Raw genomic sequence first — 23,945 nt, 5'->3', positions numbered from 1 at the left:
GGCAACACATGTATCAGAGTGATGGCTGGTTCTTTCTCTCCTATCTTTCTCATGAAAATATAAATTCTTAAAAAAAAAAAAAAAGAATAAAAATCCCATTTCTTCTTAGGTACTTCGAAAGCATGCCTTCTGTTTCCCAACTATTTCGTACAACCAGAAATAAAATCCGAGGTTTTAAGTGCACTATACTCGAGTCCTCTCCAAGCTAGACGTAGGCTCTGTCCAGAATACTCCTTTCATCTCCCTTGTGTTACCAAGCCCAGAGAAGGTATCCCGCACGAGAAAACGAAATAAATGGTCTTCAACTGTAAGGCAGACTGGGCGAGCCACCCGGGAACACGCTCCCCGCAGCCCCAACACAGGCTGACGAAGCCGGTCAGCCAGCGGCGCCCGTCGGCCCCTCCCCTTCCAGCTCCGACCTCCCCAAGATGGCGGGCGGCTGGGGGCCGCTTCCGCTTCCGGTGTAAGCGGCCGGGCGGGGGGGGGGGCAAGATGGCGGCGGCAGTACGGGTCCGCGGCCGGTGCGATCTATCGCCTTGCTCCGGCCCGGGCTGGCTCCTCAGCCTCTCCGCCTTGCTGAGTGTAGCGGCTCAAGGGGTCTTCGCCACCACGCACTGGGTCGTCACGGAGGACGGGAAGATTCAGCAGCAGGTAGCGGCCAGGGCGTCCCTCTCCGCTCGCCCTGGCCCTCGCCCCGGGGGATTCCCCGCCGACCCAGGGCTGTTTGACTCCGAACGGCCCCGCCCCCGGTCAACCTTCGCGTGGTCGGGGCGCCCGCCCCTGGCGACCCCTGCGGCGCCCCCTCCCACCTTCATCTCTACGTGGTCGCCTTGGCCGCCTGCAAGTTCTCCGCCTTGCACCCCAGGGGCCGCGCGCCGCGTGGACAGAGTCTCCCGGCTTGGCGGGGTGGGCGGGCAAGGGTGTCGGTCCCAAGGGACTTTTTCTCACGTTCGGGCTTTAGAAACCACAGACTCGTCATCGCTGCCACTGGTGCCTCTCTGACCCACTGTCACCAGTGTAAAGCAGGTGGCAGTACTGTGCCGGGTGTGTGCGCGAGTCCCACGGCAGTGACAGCTTCGGCACTTGCAGCCTGTGGATCATTGAATGCTGTGGCCCTCGGCCCTCCTCTGCCGCCGGGTGCAATTCGTGCCGGACTGCGTGGGGGTGGGTTCAGCCTGAACCGCTACCAGGCCAACAGGGAAATCGATCATACAGAGACAGCACACTCTTTCCCTCCGAAGGAATGCTGGAGGATGCCTCTGGTGGCGTTGCCTGCATCCTTGCAGATGTTAACTAGCCATGTTTCCCCGGCTACTTTGCATTGTTTCTTTTAAGTAGTTCCAGTGAGCCAGCCTCGCTAGGAAGACTTGGCGGTTTCCTGTATTCTTGTACGCCTGGAACCAACTCCTCAGAGGAGAGATTGCTGTTCTTATGTAACTTTATGAGTGTCTGCGTTTTGAGAATGCTACGGGTGGGGTGGCTGGCGGGTGCGCGCGCGCGCGCGCGCGAATATATCTTCTCATAGAAATTCTTGGTAAACACAGTGACTTGCAGCACTTTGAGAGAACAATCCCGGAAAGTTCAGGAAAGTTTGGAAAGGGAAGTAGGTGCTCCTTGCTATTTAGTCCATTGTCGTGCGGCATTCCAGGACCTTTGGATTGGGTGTAATGAAAACTGATAGGAATCTAATGCAAGGCTTACTTTTTGAACAAAGTGAAGTTCTCATTTAGATTTGCACGACGATGGCAAATTCTCTCTTCAGATATGATGCGTGAATTTAACAGTTTTCAAAATCAGGGTTGGTGTTGGAGAGTGGTTTTCATTATGTATGAAAAAAGACTGACGGGATTCCCGTTGGGTAGCATTTTCTCTTTAACACTAGAAAAAACTTTTTTTCTTTTTGTGGGCTTAATAACTGAAATTTAAAATACATATTGTTTGTGGTTTCAGAAAGACCTGGTTACTTCGTATTCCACAATGATGGCTTCCCCTGAAGCCTTCATAAGAGGGAGACAATGAATTAAGTCATTCCTGCTGTAATGTAGGGAGCCTTTCTCCTATTGGCTCCTCTGCAATATTGTTTTTTGGCTACAGCTATTTATACTCTGTGACATTGACTTCTTCCCATTTTGATGTCTTGCCACTCAACTGAGAAAGTAGCCCATCTGAAAATTGAAAGCTGGTTGAAATGCATTATTTATGTGCTGATCATTGCAATGGGAAAACAGAAATAGTGTCTTCTTTTTGTTAACTACTTCCTTCTTTTTCCGTATTGGGTGTGTATGTTTTAGTTGGGAAAAGTAAAGGTTGACTTGTAACTTGCCTCATAAAGGGGGAAACCAGAAGAGTTTTCTGACTCTGCCAAGCTACCCCTTGTAGTCACTTGACTACAAGTTTCTTATCTTCCTGTGATAGGTGTCTGCACACCACACCCACCACTAGTTTATGCCTTCCTTTACCACACTACACTGGATTCCCCAATGTTGAGTTACTGGCGTGTTCTTTATTTCCATCTCTCTTTTAATTTTATATATATATATATATATATATATATATATATATATATGACACCAGAGCACTGCTCACCTCTGGCTTCAAGTGACTCTGGGTTTATTCTTTTTTTTTTTTAATTTTTTTTATTTTTTTTAATTTTTTTTAATATTTATTTTATTTATTTATTCCCTTTTGTTGCCCTTGTTGTTTTATTGTTGTAGTTATTATTGTTGTTGTCGTTGTTGGACAGGACAGAGAGAAATGGAGAGAGGAGGGGAAGACAGAGGAGGAGAGAAAGATAGACACCTGCAGACCTGCTTCACCGCCTGTGAAGCGACTCCCCTGCAGGTGGGGAGCCAGGGTTCGAACCGGGATCCCTATGCCGGTCCTTGTGCTCTGCGCCACCTGCGCTTAACCCGCTGCGCTACACAGCCCGACTCCCTCTGGGTTTATTCTTTAGAGTGCTGCCGCCCTGCTACAATAAACCACAGCTAGTCTAAATTTCATACTATATTTTTCCCTTTGTTTAATTCCAAGTATAAGTGAAGTCATCAGGCATTGGGCCTTAGGACTCTGTATTATCTCTGTTAACATGATTCCTTCAAATGTCTCTATGTAACATTTACAGTGTTAAATTCAGGAAGCCAGAAAAGTTGTAAGCCAGAAGAAATAAAGCCTGTGCATACAATGTAACAATAAGAGGCTAGAGCAGGGAAGTTGGGTAATCTGAAGGAAAAGTAGCACATTAAATGGAGCTGGTTGCTGGCAGTGCATTTGCAGAGCTCCCAAGGAACTCCCGGTGAGTGTATTCAGAGAATGCTGGAGCTGGGAAATTTCTTTCCCACTTTGGTAGGTGGACCTCAAAGAAAACACCACTCTTCTGCTCCCTTACAACTCTTTGCTTTTCTCCCATTTTCAGCTTTGTCATACCTTTGATCCTCTAATGTCACCTGGAAACTTGTAATATTTCCTCTCATTTTATTTAAGGAACCATCCTTTAATTATGTTCATATACTAGAGGGATGGGTTATTATAATCTGGTTACTGTAAGGATATATAGTGTAATCAGTTCAGTAAGTATTGGTTGACTTCCTTGTGAAGAATAGGCTTCAAGGTAATTTTTTTTTATTTGGTTCATTTTGATTGACTGTTTAAGTACAGCAACATTTTTTTTTTTAACCAGACCACTGTTCAGCTCTGGCTTATGGTAGTGTGGGAGATTGAACCTGGGACTTTGGAGCTTCAGGCATGAGAGTCTGTTTGCATAAACATTACGCTATCTACCCTCCACCCAGCAACATTCTTTTTAAAAATATTTATTTGAGAGCCAGGTGGTGGTGCACCTGGTTGATCGCACATGTTACAGCGCACAAGGACCCAGGTTCAAGCCCCGTTCCCCACCTGTAGGGGGAAGGCTTCACAAGTGGTAAGCAGGGCTACAGGTGTCTGTCTCTCTCTGTCTCTCTCCCTATCAACCCTTCCGTCTCAATTTCTGGCTGTCTCTATCCAACAAACAAATAAAGACAATAAAAAATTAAAAATATATTTATTTATTTTATTTTAATGAGAGAGAGAGAGAGATACAGAGAGAAAGACCAGAGCATTACTCAATTCTGGTTTATGTGGATCTGGAGACTGAACCTGGGACTTCAAAGCCTCAAGTAAGTCTTTTGTAATACAAATCTTATACTGTTTTCCCAGCTCTCTTTATTTATTTATATCTATTTTAAATTTTTATCCCCAGCCCTATTATTTATTTATTTTTATTCACTCATACTGAAGGTTAAGTATATATATTTTAAAGTTTTATTAGTGATTTAATAATGATTAAGAAGATTGTGTTATGCATGCACAAATTATTGTATTTACTGTTGAATGTAAAACATTAATTCCCCAATAAAGAAATTAAAAAAAAAAAAGAAGATTGTAAGGTAACAGGGGTACAGTTCCACACAGTTCCCAACATTAAGTTCTGTGTCCCATCCCCTCTATTGGAAACATTTATTTTATTGATCCTTCTCTGTGAGTATGGACCAAAAATCCTTGTGGCGTGCAAAAGGTGGAAGGTCTGGTTAAGTATAATCTTGTGAATGAGCCTAGGAGCCTAACCACTCTAATGAAATGATGCAGGGTTGGGGGGGGGGGGGGGCGCAGATGTTATGTGGTGTGTTCCAATTTAACAACTAACAAATGAACTCCTGAAGTGTTATCAGTTTGTTGTAGACATATAAGCAATATACAATCTTATTCATAGGAGAGAAAGTCACCTGTCCAAAGTCTATTCGTGGGTAGAATTTAGTGTAACAGTAGGAATGAAGCAAGTCTTGAAAATGTTTCACTGGAGAGATTACATAATGTTTATGAAAAACGACTTTAATGCCTGAAGCAGTGCACCCAGGTGAGCACACGTGTTACCATGTTACCACAGACAAGGACCTGGGTTCTGGCCCCTGATCCCTACGCTAGGGGGAGAGTGGTGAAACAGTGCGACAAGTGTCTCTCTCTGTCTCTTCCCCACCCTTCACCTCTCAATTTATTTCTGTCCTATCAAATTAAAGAGAGCAAGCAAATGCTACAAAGTACATGAGTATACAATAGAACTCATCAGTAAAATAATTCTGAGTAAAAAAAAAGTTTTTATCTGTGGCGGCATGTAACTGAGCAATTTGTACTTACTGAGTCTGAAGAGTTTCCCCCACCCCTCTTACAACACGCATCAACAAGGAATAGACTGAAAAATGAAGGTAGAAATCAGGAATGATGAAGTAAATTTTTCGTTTCCCAGTTTGCTTTATCTCTGCAAAATATCGTATGGTAACCTTACACTTGGGCTGTGGAGAGAGATGAGAGTTGGCCCCAGATAAATGTGAATTACTTTGCCTTCTAACAAGCAAATGTCTTTGGATAATAGTTGCATTTAACTGCTCAGAGCAAAGATTTCTGATAGAACTAACGCACTGGAGCCAAGCAACACTGGCAAAGAACCATTTGATAAGTGAGTAATTTAGCAACTGACCTAAGGAAGAGTTAGCAGATTTATACGGATAAACAGGCTGTCTTTATTTTTGTTCTGTAGTAGCTTATTAGTCAAAGGGTGATTTATATCGGTGCAATATGAAGTAAATTAGTTAATCTGAGGAGTTATTTCAGAACACAGTATGTCGACAGTTCAGTGCTTTTCAAAATGAAATCCATATTTTTGTCATAGAGCTTTTTTTTTTTTCTTTCCTCCTCTTACTAGAGCACTGCTCAGCTCTGGCTTGATGGTGATGCAGGGGATTGAGTCTGGGGTTTTGGACCCTCAGGCATGAGAGTCTCTTTGCATAACCATTGTGCTATCTACATACCGAGGCATTATTTCTAGGTTTGTACACTCCAGGAGTTAAACTGAAGAGGTCATGGTTTATCCACCAACTTGTTAGGCACATGATCTGCTTTTACTGTTTATCTAGAGGTTGACATCAAAGTGATTTTAATTCTATGATAATTGTAGTTATTTCTCATAATTATATTATTTAAATTGCTCAGGTGTTAATAACTTTGTTTATACCTTGGAGTAGTAGTAAGACCTTGGAAATCAGATATAAATCATAGTTATAATTGATAAATATTTTGCCTGCTTTTTCAAGACCACTTGTTTTTTATTTATATGATCTTTTGCATTGACAACTTTGATAAAATTCTTATTTTTTTTTTCCTTTGGAGGTGAACAAAGCATAGCTCCTTAACCAAAAAAAGAAAAAAACAAAACAAAACAAAAACACCTCTTTGCTGTTCCACATCTAGATGAGTGGCTCTCAGACTTAGATCAGAAATAATGGCAGTGGTAGGTGGACTACTATGCTTTTTTTTTCTTTGTCCCTCCCTTTTTCCTCTTCTCTCTCTGAGAGATGGATGGAGTTGGAGTTCAAAGCCTTCTGGTCATCTTCCCCTATCATTTCTCCTGTGCTGAGAGTATAGACCAAAATTCTTTATGGTTAATCCCCCCCAGTAAAGAAAAACATTTTGGAGGTGCAGAAGGTCTAAGATCTGACTTCTGTAATTGCTTCTCTGCTGGACATGGGTGTTGACAGGTCAATCCATACCCCCAGCCTGTTTCTATCTTTCCCTAGTGGGGTAGGGCTCTGGAGAAGGGAGGTTCCAGGACATATTGGTGAGGTCTTCTGCCCAGGGAAGAAACATTGAGTTTTAAATATTGCTCTCCCTTTTGGACATTTTCTTCCCCTTTCTTACTCTCTTCCTATAACTAAATGATTTCATCCTTATCACCACTTAAATTATCATAGATATGCCAATAGAATCAACATTTATTTCAACAACTGAGAATTTTCCTCCCCTTTTATAGATTCAGTAGCTTTCTATTAACATTTTCATTTATTTATTGGCTAGAGACAAATTGAGAGGAAAGGGAGAGAGAAAGATAGACACCTGCAGATCTGCTTCACCACTTGTGAAGATTTACCCCTCCAGGTAGGGACCTCGGGCTTGAACCTGGTTTCTTGCACATTATAGCATGTGTGCTTTGCAGGGTGTGCCATTACCTGGCCCCACTCTATTAACTCTTAATTCCATGTGAGCATCCTGTTTGTACTTCAAGCCTGTTATGCTCAAATCTAAATTTATTTTTACCCCTGCATCTGTGCCATCCCCTAATTTCCTAAGTTTATTGAAAGATAACCCCTGTCCATCTTACTTCTACTTGTCCTGTAAGTCTTCTTCCTTACCAAGATCACTCAATTTCACTGTCTAATTATAGCTTGCTTCTTTCCATTACTCTAATTCAAGGTTCCTAATTATTGCCATAGCTTCCTAACTGCTTTCCCTGCTTCTGTCTTTTGCCTTGCTTCCAACCCATTCTCCACATTGAAATTAATCTTTTAAAACCATCCTTTGTTTGATAGAATTAAAATTTTGAACTACAGCAGTCTGGGAAATACCTCAACTGGTGGAGTTCAGTACTTGAACGCTTAAGACTTATGATTCCTGGCACCACATATACCAGAGTTGTGTGCCTCTCATAACACACACACACTCCTACCCTATATGAAATTGATAATAAATAAATAAACCTTAAAAAATTGAAACACAGGGGACCAGACAGTGGCATACCCAATTGAGCACACATATGCAAGGACTGGGGTTCAAGCCCTCACTCCCCACTTGCAGAGGGGAAGTTTCATGAGTGAAGCAAGTCTGCAGGTGCCTCTCTTTTTCCCTTTGTATATCCCCTCTCGATTTCTCTCAGTCCTGTTAAAAAAAATTTTTTTGAACTTCAAAAGGAATACAAGGCATAAAAATAATCAGTTGATATTGTGATATTTAAAAAATAAAGCCCTCTGCATGCATGCACGCACACACACACACACACACACACACATACATACACACACAAATGCTTTTAGAACTTTCTCGCACACTGTAGGGCATAGCCTAGATTCTTTTATTTATTTCTTGGATAGAGACAGCCCGAAATTGAGAGGAAGGGGGAGATAGTGTGTGAGAGATGAGAGAGATACCTGCAGTGCTATTTAAACACTTGTAAAGCTTTCCCCTGCAGGTGGGGACCAGGGACTTGAACCTTGTTCCTTGCACATTGTAACATGTGCGCTCAACCAGGTGCTCCACCACCTGGCCCCAGCCTTGATTCTTTAACATATTTTATAATCTTGCACTTTTTTTCTCTCTAGTCTTACCTCTGCTCATCCAAATCTGTTGTTTTCACTTATTTCTATTGCTTTATACATGTCATTCTTCTGAAATGCCTCAATCTGGCTAATTTAAAACTTAGTTTAAACATTGTGGGGGGAGGGGTGTCAAGGAAGAGTAGCGTAATTGTTATACAAAAACTTGAAACTGTGCACTTCCAAGTTCGGTCTCTGGTGCTACCACCGTAAACTAGAGCTGAGGAGCACTATGGTAAATAATAATAATTTGAAAAGTCATTCACATAAACATCCCAGCATAGCTTCTGTGGTGCCCAGATTTGAATAAGCCATTTTCTGTGCCCTCATGCCATCCTGTTTAAACTGACAGAAGGACTTACCATATGATGTTGTGTCTATTTCCTTGTTGTAAGTGGATTCCTGGCCCACTACTGTGTGCTCTGTGCAGGGAGTGGTTGTATTCCTCTTATCTGCAACTCCATCATCTCTCCCACTGCTTAATAACCTAGGCTGTAACACATAACTGTTGAATGGATGCTATAAGATAATTTAAGAAGTGATTCATGGATCGTGGGAAATTTCCATTTCTCTGAATGAAACCTTACAGTACTCATTCAGTGTAATGATCACCTGGAGACTAGCCAAGCTCTGAATAGCCCATCAGTGAATTATCCCCTAGTTCTTCAGGGAAGATGTTGTATGCACATGAGAAGAGTTATGACTTCAGAGATTACTCTTGACTATTTGTAGGTACACACACATACATATATACTGTGGTCAGATTATGGGTGCAGGGAAGTCATCCTCTTTGTTACAGAGGTTAACTTTATCACTCAACCATCTCAAAGAGTGGAGAAGCAACCCAAGGAAAGGGGGGAAAAATGATGAGCAGAAAAAAAAGCATCAGAAGGACAGAGGTGAAATAGATAAGAGATGGCAGCGGCACTGTTAGGGAGGGATTAGGATCAGCTGTGGGTTTCAGCTGTTGTTGCACTTTTGAAGCCTCCCTAGTGGAAGTGAACAGAAGGCACTCTGACAGTGAGGGATGAAAGGGCTTGCCAGCAGGTCAAGTCAAAAATAAGAACAACTTTGAACTTTAAAATGTAGGGAGCAGGGTGGGTGCAACTGAGCTGTACTCCATGGTGGCAACAGTAAATGGAGAATTCCTGTGTGTGTGACTGTTTTATAGTCAGACACTTCAAAAGAGCTTAGTGCTCACAGACTCTCACCTCATGTTGCAGAGGACTCTTTTAAACCCACTTCAATCAGTCCTTCGTTCCCATAACTTGTCAAGATGCCTAGAGCCTTCCATATTGCCAAATTCTGTGTTCAGTCCTTACTCATTTTATTTAACCTCTTAGAACCTCACCTTTTTCTCTTACCTCCCTGGCTTACCTAACGTGGCTTCCTGAACCCATGTTCGTTGTCTTCTAATTTCCCTGACCACCATGCCTTCTCACCCTCTTTCATGAAATAAATCAGTCTCTCTCCCCCACCCTCACTTGGCTTATCCCCATCATTTTTTCAGGTCTCTGTTCTTATCACCCATTTTTTGGCCACACTGTTTAAAAATAGCAACTGTTCACCACTCGACAGTCTTACTCTACTTTTTCTTCATAGCATTTACTACCGACACTGGCTGTAACATAGACTTTGTTGACTGCCTTTTCTGTAATAGCACACATTCAATGAAGGCAACAACTTTGTTTTATTCAGTGAAGTCACCCTTAATGCCTAAAGCCATGCATAACAGTGATACGTAGTTAAATATTAATTAAGAGGAAGAGTAGATGTTTATCTGTCTGTTAGTAGATAGTTACTCCTTTTTAAGTTCTTGCATAAGGATTATTACAGTCATTTTAGTAGTCTGCAGGAGGGCAATGTGTTTTTACTTTAAAAGTCACAAGCCAATTCATTCTCCCTGTTCCAAAAGAAAAGCCAGATAGCCTAAGACTGCTCTCAAAATGTGCCAAAGTACATATTTGATTTCACAGCGTACTATGAAGAATTCACACTTGACAGATCAGATTGTACCTCCTAGATTTACTAGTCACTGCTTCATGAATCGACTTCTGAAAAGAATTCAGTTATGTATTTTGACTAATATCTTCAGGGTTCTTTTTTTCTTGTTTGTTTTGTTTATGCTACCAGGGTTATTGCTGGGGTTTGATGCCAAGACTATGAAGCTGCTGCTTTTGGTGGTTATTTTTTCCTTTTTATTTTTTTCTAATTGTTCTTATTATTTGAAACTGAGAGAGAGTGGGGAGATAGAAGGAGAGAAAGACATCTGTAGACCTGCTTCACTGCTTGTGAAGTGGGGACCCCCTGCAGGTGCGTAGCCAGGGACTGGGAACCAGGTCCTTGCGCTTGGTAATATGTGAGCTTAAGCAGGTGTGCCACTGCCCAACCCTGTCGGGTTGTGCTCGAGAGAGAAGAGACCAAGAACTCGTGGCAGAGCGGAACGCAAATCTTTATCCAAGGGCTGCCCCAGAGTTGGGTGTGGGCACAGCGGGTTTAGGCCATGTGGAGCTAGCAAAATGGCCACCTCCTGCTATGCCCACCAGCCCTTCTTCAGGTTGGAATGCTGAAGAGAAAAGAGGGGAAGGAGAGGGGGAAAGAGAGGGGAAGAGCGCAAACGGGAGCGACTTTTATAGGAGAATTCTGGAAGTGGCAAGTCAGGACGGGATTGGCTAGGAAAGGGGGTGGAGAGAGGCAAAAGGCTGTTGGGAAGGTAGAAGTGTCCTTAGCAACTGTTGCAATCGTTTTAACTGAATTAGCAATACTCTGAGGGGATAACATGGTGGGGATCTATAAATAATACTTGCGTGGAAATATAGTGGTTTGTGGGCCCTGCCAATGTTCAGCCACATCTGCACAATTTCCCAACACGACCCCTCAGTTTTTATTTCCCTCCAGGTGAAGGGTTCTTATTTTAAAATTAAAATCAGGTGATTCACATGGATGAGTCTCCATTGGGTGAGGAGGATCCTCACCCAAATGGTCAGTCCTTTCTACCTAGTGGAGAGTTGAGATAGGTTATTAATCTTCAAACAACTCAAGAGAATAGTAAATGTTAAAAGTAGTCGAGTGAAATTAAGAAATTTTAAATTTTATTCCCTTTTGTTGCCCTTGTTTATTATTGTTGTTACAGTTTTATTGTTGTTGTTATTGATGTCATTGTTAGATAAGATAGAGAAAATGGAGAGAGGAGGGGGAGACAGAAGGGGAGAGAAAGATAGACACCTGCAGACCATTTTCATTTGTTTATTACTGGACAGAGAGAGAAATTGAGAGGAGAGGCATAGATAGGGAGAGAGAGAGACAGACAGACAAAAAGACACCTTCAGCCCTGCTTCACCACTTGTGAAGCTTCCCTCTGCAGGTGGGGACTAGGGGCTTTAACCTGGGTCCTTGCGCACTTTATTTTTCCCCCCATTTTGTTGCCCTTGTTATTGTATTTATTATCATTGCTGTTGTTGGATTGGACAGAGAGAAATTGAGAGAGGAGGAAAGACAGATACCTGCACACCTGCTTCACACCTTGTGAAGTGACCCCCCTACAGGTTGGGAGCCCCTGGACTCAAACCGGGATCCTACACCAGTCCTTGCACTTTGCGCCATGTGCGCTTAACATCCAGTGCGCTTAACCCACTGTGCAATTGAGTGGTCCCCCCCCCACAGACACACACTTTAACGTGAGCACTTAACCAGGTGCACCACCTCCTAGACTCTTTAAGAATTTTTTTTAATAGAATGTTTTTTTATTAAGCAAGTATTTGCTGAACGCTTTTTGTGTGCTCATTACTACCTTGGCAGTCTTAGTCTACTCATTTCAACACATATGAATGCTTTCTGTGGGAAGTACTTGGAATACAGCTATGTGCAAGATACAGTCCTTGCCTTTACAGAGTTCTCCTTTTATAGAGATTTTGTTCATGTGGAAATGACTATAATATATAATGTCAGTAGCTAACTTTTAGTGTAATCCAAAGCAAATGAAAGTTGGGATAGCATAATAGTTATGCAAAAGACTTCCAAACCCCAGGCTCCCAAATCCTAGGTTCAGTTCCCACTCCAGAGCTGAGCAGTGCTCTGGCAACTGTACAGACACACCAAACAAACAAATGCCTTTATTTCACTGAATAACACTTTCTTTCATATTATTGTGCAGACCCAGTAAGATATGGTTATTTATGAAATAAAAACAATTAGGTTGGTTGCAGTTAACTCCCTATGTAAGGTCACACAGTAGAAAGTGACACAATGTGAATTCAGGCTCAGAACCAAATCTTTTTTTTCTGAAGTGCTCAATAATGTCACCAGCATGGAACTATTTTTGAACTTTATGTGCAAAACATATACTGACTAAATTTTTACTTAAGAATCTTTGGATTTTGTGGTCCAGGAGGTGGCGCAGTGGATAAAGCATTTGATTCTCAACCATGAGGTCCTGAGTTCAATCCCTGGCAGCACATGTACCAGAGTGATGGCCGGTTCTTTCTCTTCTCCTATCTTTCTCATGAATAAATAAAGAAATTCTTTTTTTTTAAGTTTTTTTTTTGCATTATCTTTATTTATTTATTTGATAGAGACAGCTAGAAATCGAGAGGGAAGGGAGTGATAGAGAGAGACAGAGAAACACCTGAAGCCCTGCTTTACCACTTGCAAAGCTTTCCCCCTACAGGTAGGGAACAGGAGCTCGAACCTGGGTCCTTGCGCACTGTAACATGTGCGTTAACCCAGTTGCACCACCACCTGGTCCCTAATAAATTCTTAAAAATATTAAAAACGGGATTCAACTTCCAGAGGTGGAGCTATGAGCAGCAGATCGCTTTCTCTCCTCTCCTCTCCTCTCCTCTCCCTGATCAACTAGGAATACCAAAGGAGACCACCTGGGACCGAAACAAGACAGGACTAGAATGACCACAGGAACCCAATAAATCACCGGTGAGTACAAACATGTGTGGCTGGTGACAGAGAGGAGAGAGGAGCCTAAGGAGAGATTAAGTGACTGCTAACAGTTCAGCAGTTTATCAGTTGAGACACCACCTCCAGTCTGCTCCACCAAGAAGGGGACAGCTTAAGGGAGGAGAAGACTCCCCAGAGACTCACCCAGTGCAACTCTGAGTCTCCATTGCTACTACCCTCAGAATCTGGAGCAGCGACAGGAAGGGACACCAGGGGACAGAGATCTAACCAGGAAACTCAGAAGACATATACCTCGGTGGCATAGCTGAGGGGCTGTGAAAGTCTTTTTGCATAACCACTGGATTATCTCTGCCACACCCTGCTTTATCTCTTGGTCAGGAGTCAGTGATTAAGCTAAGAAGCCTATTGATAGTTTAAAAGCCTTCAGGCTCCCATAGCCTACAGGGAAGAAAAAAAAAAGAAAGAAAGAGGCTTTTAAACCACTGAGCACCAACTCAGGGATTAAAATAACTGTTAACTTCCACCACTGTGAACGCTTTAATTACATTACTTAGACACAAGTCAATCCTGGCAATAGTGATCAATAATTTGAAAAGTACTGATAAAGGGAACTCATAACATAATATATAAAATGGTTAAAACAACAAGAAAAAATATTGGAGAATCGAACCAGGACAAGAGTCCAGCTAAAAGTCCTCCAGAGGGTGAAGCACAAAATACCGAGTTCAACATCCAAACATTAGCTAAGGAAATAATAACAAGACTGAGTAAAGAATTTGAAAAATTGTAATCAGAAATGCAGGAACAACAAATGAGAATATGGAAGAAAATACTAATTATCTCATGGTCATTAGAGAGCTGAAAACTGAAATCGCTGAGTTAAGAATGCAACTAGCTGAACAAGCTAAAACAGTATCAGAGCAGGGCAACAAAATAGATGAACTCCAGAAAGCAGTAGAGGGCAGAGAGAATAGAATCTATGAGGCTGAAGACAGAATTAGCAAGATTGAGGATGAATTAGAGACAACTAAAAAAGAAGTAAGAGATCTCAAAAAGAGATTAAGAGATGCTGAAAACAACAACAGAGTCCTATGGGATGACTTCAAAAGAAACAATATACGCATTATTGGCATACCAGAGGAAGAAAAGAGAAAGAGAGGAAGAAAGCATTCTCCAGGCCATAATAGCTGAAAATTTCTCTAGTCTAGACAACATCAAAGACATAAAAATTCAAGAAGCCCAGAGGGTCCCAAACAGAATTAACCCAGACCTAAAGACACCAAGACATATCATACTTAGAATGGAAAGGAATAAGGATAAAGAAAGGATGCTGAAGGCTGCAAGAGAAAAACAAAGAGTCACCTACAAAGGAAAACCCATAAGATTAGCAGCAGACTTCTCCATACAAACACTACAGGCCAGAAGAGAATGGCAAGATACCTATCGAGTGCTCAATGAGAAAGGCTTTCAGCCAAGAATACTATATCCTGCTAGACTGTCATTCAGACTAGATGGAGGCATCAAAACCTTCTCAGACAAGCAACAGTTGAAGGAATCAACCATCACCAAGCCTGCCCTGAAAGAAGTTCTGAATGGTCTCCTATAAACAACCAGACCACCACAAATAGGGCATATATCAAAACACTCTAAAACTCTACAAGAATGGCGTTAAAATATCTTCAATCTTTGATATCAATAAATGTCAATGGCCTGAATTCACCTATTAAAAGACACAGAGTAGGAGGATGGATCAGAAAACACAACCCAACAATATGCTGTCTACAGGAAACTCACCTAACTCAACAAGACAAACACAGACTTAAAGTGAAAGGATGGAAAACTATCACACAAGCCAATGGCCCACAAAAAAGGGCAGGAGCAGCTGTTTTCTTATCTGACATGATAGACTTTAAAATAGATAAGATTAAAAAAGATAGGAATGGACACTACTTAATGCTCAGAGGATCAGTCAATCAAGAGGACTTAACAATTATTAACATCTATGCACCCAATGAGAAGCCATCTAAATACATCAAACTTCAACTGAAAGAGCTATAGCAATATATTAACAGTAACACAATCATAGTAGGAGACTTCAACACCCCACTCTCTCAGCTTGACAGATCATCCAGGCAGAAAATCAATAAAGACATAAGGGAGCTAAATGAAGAGATAGATAAACTAGAACTATTGGACATTTTCAGAGTCATTCATCCCAAGAAACTGGAATACACATTTTACTCAAATCCACATGGGTCATTCTCAAGGATAGACCATATGTTAGGCCACAAAGACAGCATCAGCCAATTCAAGAGCACTGAAATCATCCCAAGCATTTTTTCAGACCACAGTGGAACTAAACTAACACTTAACAATCAACAAAAGATTAGTAACAGTGCCAAAATGTGGAAGCTCAACAGTACACTTCTTAACAACTTCTGGGTCAAAGAGGAAATCAAGGAAGAAATCAAAATGTTTCGAGAGTTCAATGAAAATGAAGACACAAGCTATCAAAATATTTGGGACACAGCTAAAGCAGTCCTAAGAGGGAAGTTCATAGCTATAAAAGCACACATTAGGAAACAAGAAAAAGCACAAATAAACAGCCTGATTGCACATCTTAAAGACCTAGAAGAAGAACAACAAAGGAATCCTAAAGCAACAAGAAGGACAGAAATCACTAAAGTTAGGGCAGAAATAAATAACATTGAGAATAGGAAAACTGTAAAAAAGATCAATGAAAGTAAATGTTGGTTCTTCAAAAGAGTAAACAAAATTGACAAAGCTTTAACCAGACTCACAAAACAAAAAAGGGAGAAGACCCAAATAAATCGGATAGTAAATGAAAGAGGAGATATCACAACAGACACCGCAGAAATTCAACATATCATGCGAGGCTTCTATGAACAGATACATGCCACCAAGCTAGAGAACCTGGAAGAAATGAATGATTTCCTAGATACCTACCAACTTCCAAAACTAAATAAAGAGGAAGTGGATAACATGAACAGGCCCATTACAGCTAATGAAATTGAAACAGTTATCAATAATCTCCCCAAAAATAAAAGTCCTGGACCAGATGGTTTTACAAATGAATTCTACAAAGCCTTCAAAGAAGAACTAATACCTCTACTTTTAAAAGTCTTCCAGAAGATTGAAGACACTGGAATACTCCCAGCCAGCTTCTATGAAGCCAACATCACCCTGATACCAAAAGCAGACAGGGACACAACCAAAAAAGAAAACTACAGACCAATAAATATCTCTGATGAACATAGATGCCAAAATATTGAACAAAATTCTAGCCAACCAGATACAGCAATATATCAAAAAGATTGTCCATCATGACCAAGTGGGGTTTATCCCAGGCATGCAAGGTTGGTTTAATATATGTAAATCAATCAATGTGATCCACCACATCAACAAAAGCAAGACCAAAAACCACATGGTCATATCAATAGATGCAGAGAAAGCCTTTGACAAAATACAACATCCCTTTATGATCAAAACACTACAAAAAATGGGAATAGATGGAAAATTCCTGAAGATAGTGGAGTCTATATATAGCAAACCTACAGCCAACATCATACTCAATGGTGAAAAACTGGAAGCATTTCCACTCAGATCAGGTAATAGACAGGGCTGCCCACTATCACCATTACTATTCAACGTAGTGTTGGAAGGTCTTGCCATAGGAATCAGGCAGGAGCAAGGAATTAAAGGGATACAGATTGGAAGAGAAGAAGTCAAACTCATCTTATTTGCAGATGACATGATCGTATACATGGAATAACCTAAGGAATCCAGCAAGAAGCTTTTGGAAATCATCAGGCAATACAGTAAGGTGTCAGGCTACAAAATTAACATTCAAAAGTCAGTGGCATTCCTCTATGCAAACACTAAGTTAGAAGAAATTGAAATCCAGAAATCAATTCCTTTTACTATAGCAACAAAAACAATAAAATATCTAGGAGTAAACCTAACCAAAGAAGTGAAAGACTTGTATACTGAAAATTATGAGTCACTACTCAAAAGAAATTGAAAAAGACACAAAGAAGTGGAAGGATCTTCCATGTTCATTGGTTGGAAGAATTAACATCATCAAAATGAATATATTACCCAGAGCCATCTACAAATTTAATGCTATCCCCATCAAGATCCCAAGCACATTTTTTAGGAGAATAGAAAAAATGCTACAAATGTTTATCTGGAACCAGAAAAGACCTAGAATTGCCAAAACAATCTTGAGAAAAAATAACAGAACTGGAGGCATCACACTCCCAGATCTCAAACTGTATTATAGGGCCATTGTCATCAAAACTGCTTGGTACTGGAACATGAATAGACACACTGACCAGTGGAATAGAATTGAGAGCCCAGAAGTGAGCCCCCATACCTATGGACATCTAATCTTTGACAAAGGGGCCCAGACTATTACATGGGGAAAGCAGAGTCTCTTCAACAAATGGTGTTGGAAACAGTGGGTTGAAACATGCAGAAGAATGAAACTGAATCACTGTATTTCACCAAATACAAAAGTAAATTCCAAGTGGATCAAGGACTTGGATGTTAGACCAGAAACTATCAGATACTTAGAGGAACATATTGGCAGAACTCTTTTCCGCATAAATTTTAAAGACATTTTCAATGAAATGAATCCAATTACAAAGAAGACTAAGGCAAGTATAAACCTATGGGACTACACCAAATTAAAAAGCTTCTTCACAGCAAAAGAAACCACTACCCAAACCAAAAGACCCCTCACAGAATGGGAGAAGATCTTTACATGTCATACATCAGATAAGAGTTTAATAACCAACATATACAAAGAGTTTGCCAGACTCAACAAGACAACAAATAACCCCATCCAAAAATGGGGGGAGGACTTGGACAGAATATTCACCACAGAAGAAATCCAAAAGGCCGAGAAACACATGAAAAAATGCTCCAAGTCTCTGATTGTCAGAGAAATGCAAATAAAGACAACAATGAGATACCACTTCACTCCTGTGAGAATGTCATACATCAGAAAAGGTAACAGCAGCAAATGCTGGAGAGGGTGTGGGGTCAAAGGAACCCTCCTGCACTGCTGGTGGGAATGTCAATGGGTCCAACCTCTGTGGAGAACAGTCTGGGGAACTCTCAGAAGGCTAGAAATGGACCTACCCTATGATCCTACAATTCCTCTCCTGGGGATATATCCTAAGGAACTCAACACATCCATCCAAAAGGATCTGTGTACACATATGTTCTTGGCAGCACAGTTTGTAATAGCCAAAACCTAGAAGCAACCCAGGTGTCCAACAACAGATGAGTGGCTGAGCAAGTTGTGGTATATATACACAACTGTAAAAAATGGTGACTTCACCGTTTTTAGCTGGTGAAGCAGGTGTCTGTCTTTCTGTCCCCCTCTCTGTATTGCCCTCCTTTCTCCATTTTTCACTGTCCTATCCAACAACGATGATAACAAGGGCAACAAAAGGAGGGAGTAAGTAAATAAATATTTTTTAAGTCAATAAAATGAGTACCTTATGCTTGTAAGTATTATTTGTTTTCTGTAGAAAAAGTCAGAAACAGGACCAGGTAGTGGTGCACCTGGTTGAGCAAATATGTTACAGTGTGAAAGGACCTATGTTCAAGCTTGTGGTCCCCATCTGCAGGGGAAGGTTTTGCTAGTAGTGAAGCAGTGCTGCAGGTGTCTCTCTCTCCCTGTCTCTGTCTGACTGTCTTTATCCAATAAATAAATATTCTAAAATTTTTAAAAAGAAAAAGCCAGAAAAGATAGAGAACAATCACCTCTAATCCCACTAATTGGAAACCACCATTTATAAAATTTAAACTATTAGGTAGGTTTAACAGTGGGAGTAAGAAAGATTTTTTTATACACATCAAAGAAAGATATATGGCCATCAGAAATTATAACATATTAGCCTTACCCTTGTGTCCCAGATTCATGGAATTATTTGTTGGTGGTGGAACTTGAACCTGGACCATGTGTGTGGCAGGGCAGGCTTCCTACCGAGTGTTTTCCCATTTACTTGTTTTGTTTGTTTGTTTATTTTGTTTTGTTTTTTACCAGAGCACTGCTCATCTCTGCCTTATGGTAGTGGGGGATTGAACCTGAAACCCTGTAGCCTCAGGCATGAGTCAGTTTACATAACCATTATGCTATCTACCCCAGCTCCCATTTGGTTGTTTTTACTTTGTTTTTCCTTACTTCCGGACTAGAATCCCTGAAGATAACTGAACCCAATATCAAGCATAGCGTGTTCGAGTGTTCTGCTCATTTTTTTTCCCCATGTATTTTATGGTTTCCAGACTAGCATCCACGTCTTTTTAAAAAATATTTATTTATTGGGAGTCGGGCTGTAGCGCAGCGGGAGGCGCTAAGCACAAGGACCCGCATAAGGATCCTGGTTCAAGCCCTGGCTTCCCACCTGCAGGGGTGTCGCTTCACAAGCGGTGAAGCAGGTCTGCAGGTGTCTATCTTTCTCTCCCTCTCTCTGTCTTCCCCCTCCCCTCTCCATTTCTCTCTGTCCTATCCAACAACAATGACAACAATAATAACTACAACAATAAAACAACAAGGGCAACAAAAGGGAATAAATAAAAATAAATATAAAAAATATTTATTTATTCCCTTTTGTTGGCCTTGTTTTATTGTTGTAGTTATTATTGTTGTTGTTGGATAGGACAGAGAGAAATGGAGAGAGGAGGGGAAGACAGAGAGGGGGAGAGAAAGATAGACACCTGCAGACTTGCTTCACAGCCTGTGAAGCGACTCCCCTTCAGGTGGGGAGCTGGGGGCTTGAACCGGAATCCTTAAGCCAGCCCTTGCACTTTGCGCCATGTGCACTTAAACCAGTGGCGCTACCACCAGACTCCCCATCCAAGTCTTTAGTTCACTTTGAGTTGATTTATGTACTTGATTAGAGATAATGAGCCAGTTTCAGATATTTTTTTTCTTCTTTATTGTTTTTGTTCTTGTAGTGTTGTACATGCAGCTTTTAATCAGAAAGTTATTTTTAAGGTAAACTCTGATAGAATTAAGTAGCATAAGGATAGGGAGGGCTAACTTTGCCTGTGATACAGTTACTTGGCTGCTCAGAAATAAATAGCCACTGCTAATTAGAGCCTTAGTTTAATTTGACAAATTATAGTTTAAAAGAAGCTTTTAATTGCAGCTTTGAAAATAGTCTCTGTCCAGAGCAAATATGTTTCATGTGGGCAAAGGAAAAGAATAATATTTTCACTCGACTATCAAATTATTTTAGAAGTGTAGGTTAGGCTGGTAAAAATGAGATAATTTTGTGATAGTGTTAAATCTTCAGCAGAGATAAGAAAATTATGAGGAATTTTTGGTTGGGTTCCCAGTTTATAGATGAGGAAATGGAAGCCCAGGAAGTGCAGGTCATTTGCTTAAGATTACAGAATTAGTCATAGACCTATCCAAGATATATTTTTTCTGCTTCTTGATGAGACAGTCACATGACTGTCTTTTCTTCTTCCCCTCCCCCTCCCCCCTCCCCCTCCCCTCCCCCTCCTCCTCCTTTCACTCTGGGGTTTGGTGCCTGCACTAGGAATCCACTGCTCCTGGAGGCCATTTGTTGCTGTTGTTAGATAGCAGTGAGGGAAATTGAGAGAAGAGGAGAGTGACAGACACCTGCAGACCTGCTTCACTGCTTGTGAGGCCACTCCTCTGCAGGTGGGGAGCCAGGGGTGGAACTGGGATCCTTACGCTGGTCCTTGTGCACTTACCACCCGAACCCACCTCACCTGCATTCTAACTTAGCAGTGACCGCTGATGCCTTCTGGGCCCAGATGGTGGCACACCTGGTTGAGTGCACATGTTATAATGCACAAGGACTAGGGTTTGAGCCCCCAGTTTCCACCTGCAGGGGAAAAGCTTTACAAGTGGTGTCTCTCTCTCTCCCTATCTCCCCCTTCCCTCTCAATTTCTGACTGTCTCTATCCAATAAATAAAGATAATAAAAAAAAACTTAATGTGATTTAAAACGCCTCATCAAATAATTATCAGTGCGGTGTAGTAAGTACCTAATGTGAACCTGAAAGAATAGTTAATACTAAGGGTAGAAAGAGAAATAATTTTTTTTAGTTAGATATACAATTAAATACTTGAATTGATATTTAGAGGTTAATAATAGGTATGCCAGGGAGTCAAAGGATGAGCTAATTTACTTAGCCTTGGCCAAAAGAACAAAGATAGAAATGCATTCCAAGTAGAGGAATTAGCACGTTCCAAGGAACAAAGATTCCTTAACATATATACTACAATTTTGTTATTAGTGATTTAGCAGTGGCTTACAAAATTATAAGGCTGCAGAGGCATAGTTTAACGTGTGTGTGTGTGTGTGTGTGTGTGTGTGTGTGTGTGTAACTCATCACGCCCACCACAAAAATGATGGAGGCTCTTAAAAGAGCCACAAAGGATGAGAAGGTACTCTTGGCAGCAGGCCTTCAGAAAATTACATAGAGGCTTAGTTATAGCTTCAAGACTTTCTGAATTGGCACTTTCCAATGGGTTGTACAGGGGGACAGGAGATGGATCACCCAGTAGAGCTCCCACTTTGCCATGTGCAGAGGCCTGATTTTGAAATGCTGGTCATCACATGAGAGCATCAAGCTTCACTATTGGTAGAGCAGTGTTATGACATATCCTCGCTCTCTCTTTCCTATCTTTTTTTTTTTTTAAAGTCTTCACCAGCAGTGGAAGACTTGTGGGACCCCAGACATAACCCTGTTGAGAAGGAAGGAGAGGGCAGGGATAGATAATGATTATGCAGAGACTGTTGTGCCTGAGACTCCAAAATCCCAGGTTCAGTTCCCTGCACCACCATAAGCTAGAGCTGAATAGTGCTCTGGTTAAAAAAAAAAAAAAAAGAAAGAAAGAAAGAAAAAGGAAGGAGAGAAGCTTTGTCTTCAGGCTTCCTGTGGATACAAAATGGCTCAAACTTGTGAATTAGTTAGAGTCTAGTACACCTGACCACTAGCTTACTATTAGTGACTAAGGGAAAAAAATACTTTGGTTAGAATTTTTGGTGAGGAACAGTTTCTTTTTTTTTTTTTTTAATATTTATTTTATTTATTTATTCCCTTTTGTTACCCTTGTTGTTTTATTGTTGTAGTTATTATTGTTGTTGTCGTTGTTGGATAGGACAGAGAGAAATGGAGAGAGGAGAGGAAGACAGAGAGGAGGAGAGAAAGATAGACACCTGCAGACCTGCTTCACCACCTGTGAAGTGACTCCCCTGCAGGTGGGGAGCCGGGGTTCGAACCGGGATCCTTATGCGGGTCCTTGTGCTTTGCGCCACCTGCGCTTAACCCGCTGCGCTACAGCCCGACTCCTGAGGAACAGTTTCTGTAGCCAAGCAAATCAAGTGCTTTTGCATCAAGAATGGAATTATGAAAACTGGATAGTAAAAGCTATAAATACTAAGTGCAGCCACTCAAGGCAGAAGTGAAATCTTAGTTGTTTTGAAGATTTTCATTTACATTTTCAGTTTTATTATCTCAGTATTTTTAAATTTTTAATATTTTGGTCCCTAGTTCCTAACTTAAAGGGACTTTTTTTTTTTTCATGAGCATGGCAAAAATATAAGATTTATCAGTTTCAGATTGCTGTTAGGAAAATGAGTTCCTCATTACAGTTTGTGTGTGTGTGTGTGTGTGTGTATATATATATATATATATATATACATATATATACACATATTATATATTATGTAAATGTGAATAAGTCACATATGAAGGCTAGAATCAATGTGACAATGGAAATGTTCAGTTTCATGTCATGACCTTTAGAGAGTGATTACTTAAACTTGATTTTGTAGAACTCAAAAATGTATATGTCCCTACTTTGATTATGTTTAAAGTATTTCATTTTGTGTGATGATACTTCTGTCAGCCTATGAATTTACTAACTATCAATAGTACCTTGGTAGTTAGATAACTAAGAAAACCTGTTATGGGTAAGATATTTGTTGCTACTGTAGATATAATTGCATGCATATACTTGCATAACACATTCAAAGTGAAAACTTGAATTGCCTTATTACATGATTTGTCATTTTATTTATTAAAATAAACTGCTATAACAACAGTGAAACCTTGTTTACCTGGAATGGAGATTTATTCATCCTATATAATAGAATTCCATGCAGTTAACTTCCAAATATTTGGTCAGTTTTTCCCTGCAGTATAAATTTTGCTCTAAAATACATTTCATTCTTTCTCACTTTCTTGAGTGGATCAAATTAAAAATAATTCCACTTTTCTTTTATTACTAAGGTTACAGTAAGCATTATTTATTATGCTATGTAGTAACGGAAGATGGAGGTGTTCTTTGTCCTTTGTGAAAAAGTCAAAGTGCTTTAAGATGTTGTGTTAATATCCTTTTAACCTAACTCTTTCTAATTCCGTGACTTTTTTGTTTAAATTTAAAGCAGTCTCTTCTAAATTCTAAAGATTGGGAGTCATAATTGCCATTCCTTTTCACACCGCACATAGAATGGGAGAACAAAGCATCAAATAATGACTCAGTGGGCCTGATTCATAGAGGCTTAATAAACATTGATTGACTGGATATTGGAGTATTTACCAAGTTATCTAACACCTTTTGTAATCTTCTAAAGAGGAACGATATTCAGAATGAGAAAAATTCAAAATGATTGGTATTTGTCAAAGATAATTATCATCAAATCTTAAAATTCAAGACCTTGGTGACTCAGTAAAAATATATATCATGCTATATATATATAGTCTTCTGCAAGCAACCCTTTCCTGGCAAAAGTCCGTCAGGTCATTTGCTTCCACATCCAAAAGAAAACGCACAGCTGTCAG

At 40.6% G+C, this 23,945-nt stretch overlaps 1 protein-coding gene across 5 annotated transcripts in view; it reads left to right on the top strand.

Annotated features, from left to right (window-relative positions):
* Positions 1 to 389: 389 nt before the first annotated feature.
* Positions 390 to 23,945, top strand: part of TTC17 (tetratricopeptide repeat domain 17) — a 125,628-nt gene continuing 102,072 nt past the window's right edge. For 2 of the 5 annotated variants that reach the window (XM_060176572.1, XM_016194637.2), the window contains exon 1: positions 391 to 651. In XM_060176572.1, the coding sequence (XP_060032555.1) occupies positions 493 to 651 (159 nt within the window). In that variant the 5' untranslated portion in view covers positions 391 to 492. Of the gene's footprint in view, positions 652 to 23,945 lie in introns of all 5 variants that reach the window. The other 3 variants (XM_060176573.1, XM_060176571.1, XM_007537790.3) reach the window with 3 other exon arrangements.

The sequence above is a fragment of the Erinaceus europaeus genome, chromosome 17 (genome assembly GCF_950295315.1).
Source record: "Erinaceus europaeus chromosome 17, mEriEur2.1, whole genome shotgun sequence".
NCBI classification, from domain to species: domain Eukaryota; kingdom Metazoa; phylum Chordata; class Mammalia; order Eulipotyphla; family Erinaceidae; genus Erinaceus; species Erinaceus europaeus.
This window is presented reverse-complemented; position numbering and strand designations above follow the sequence as displayed.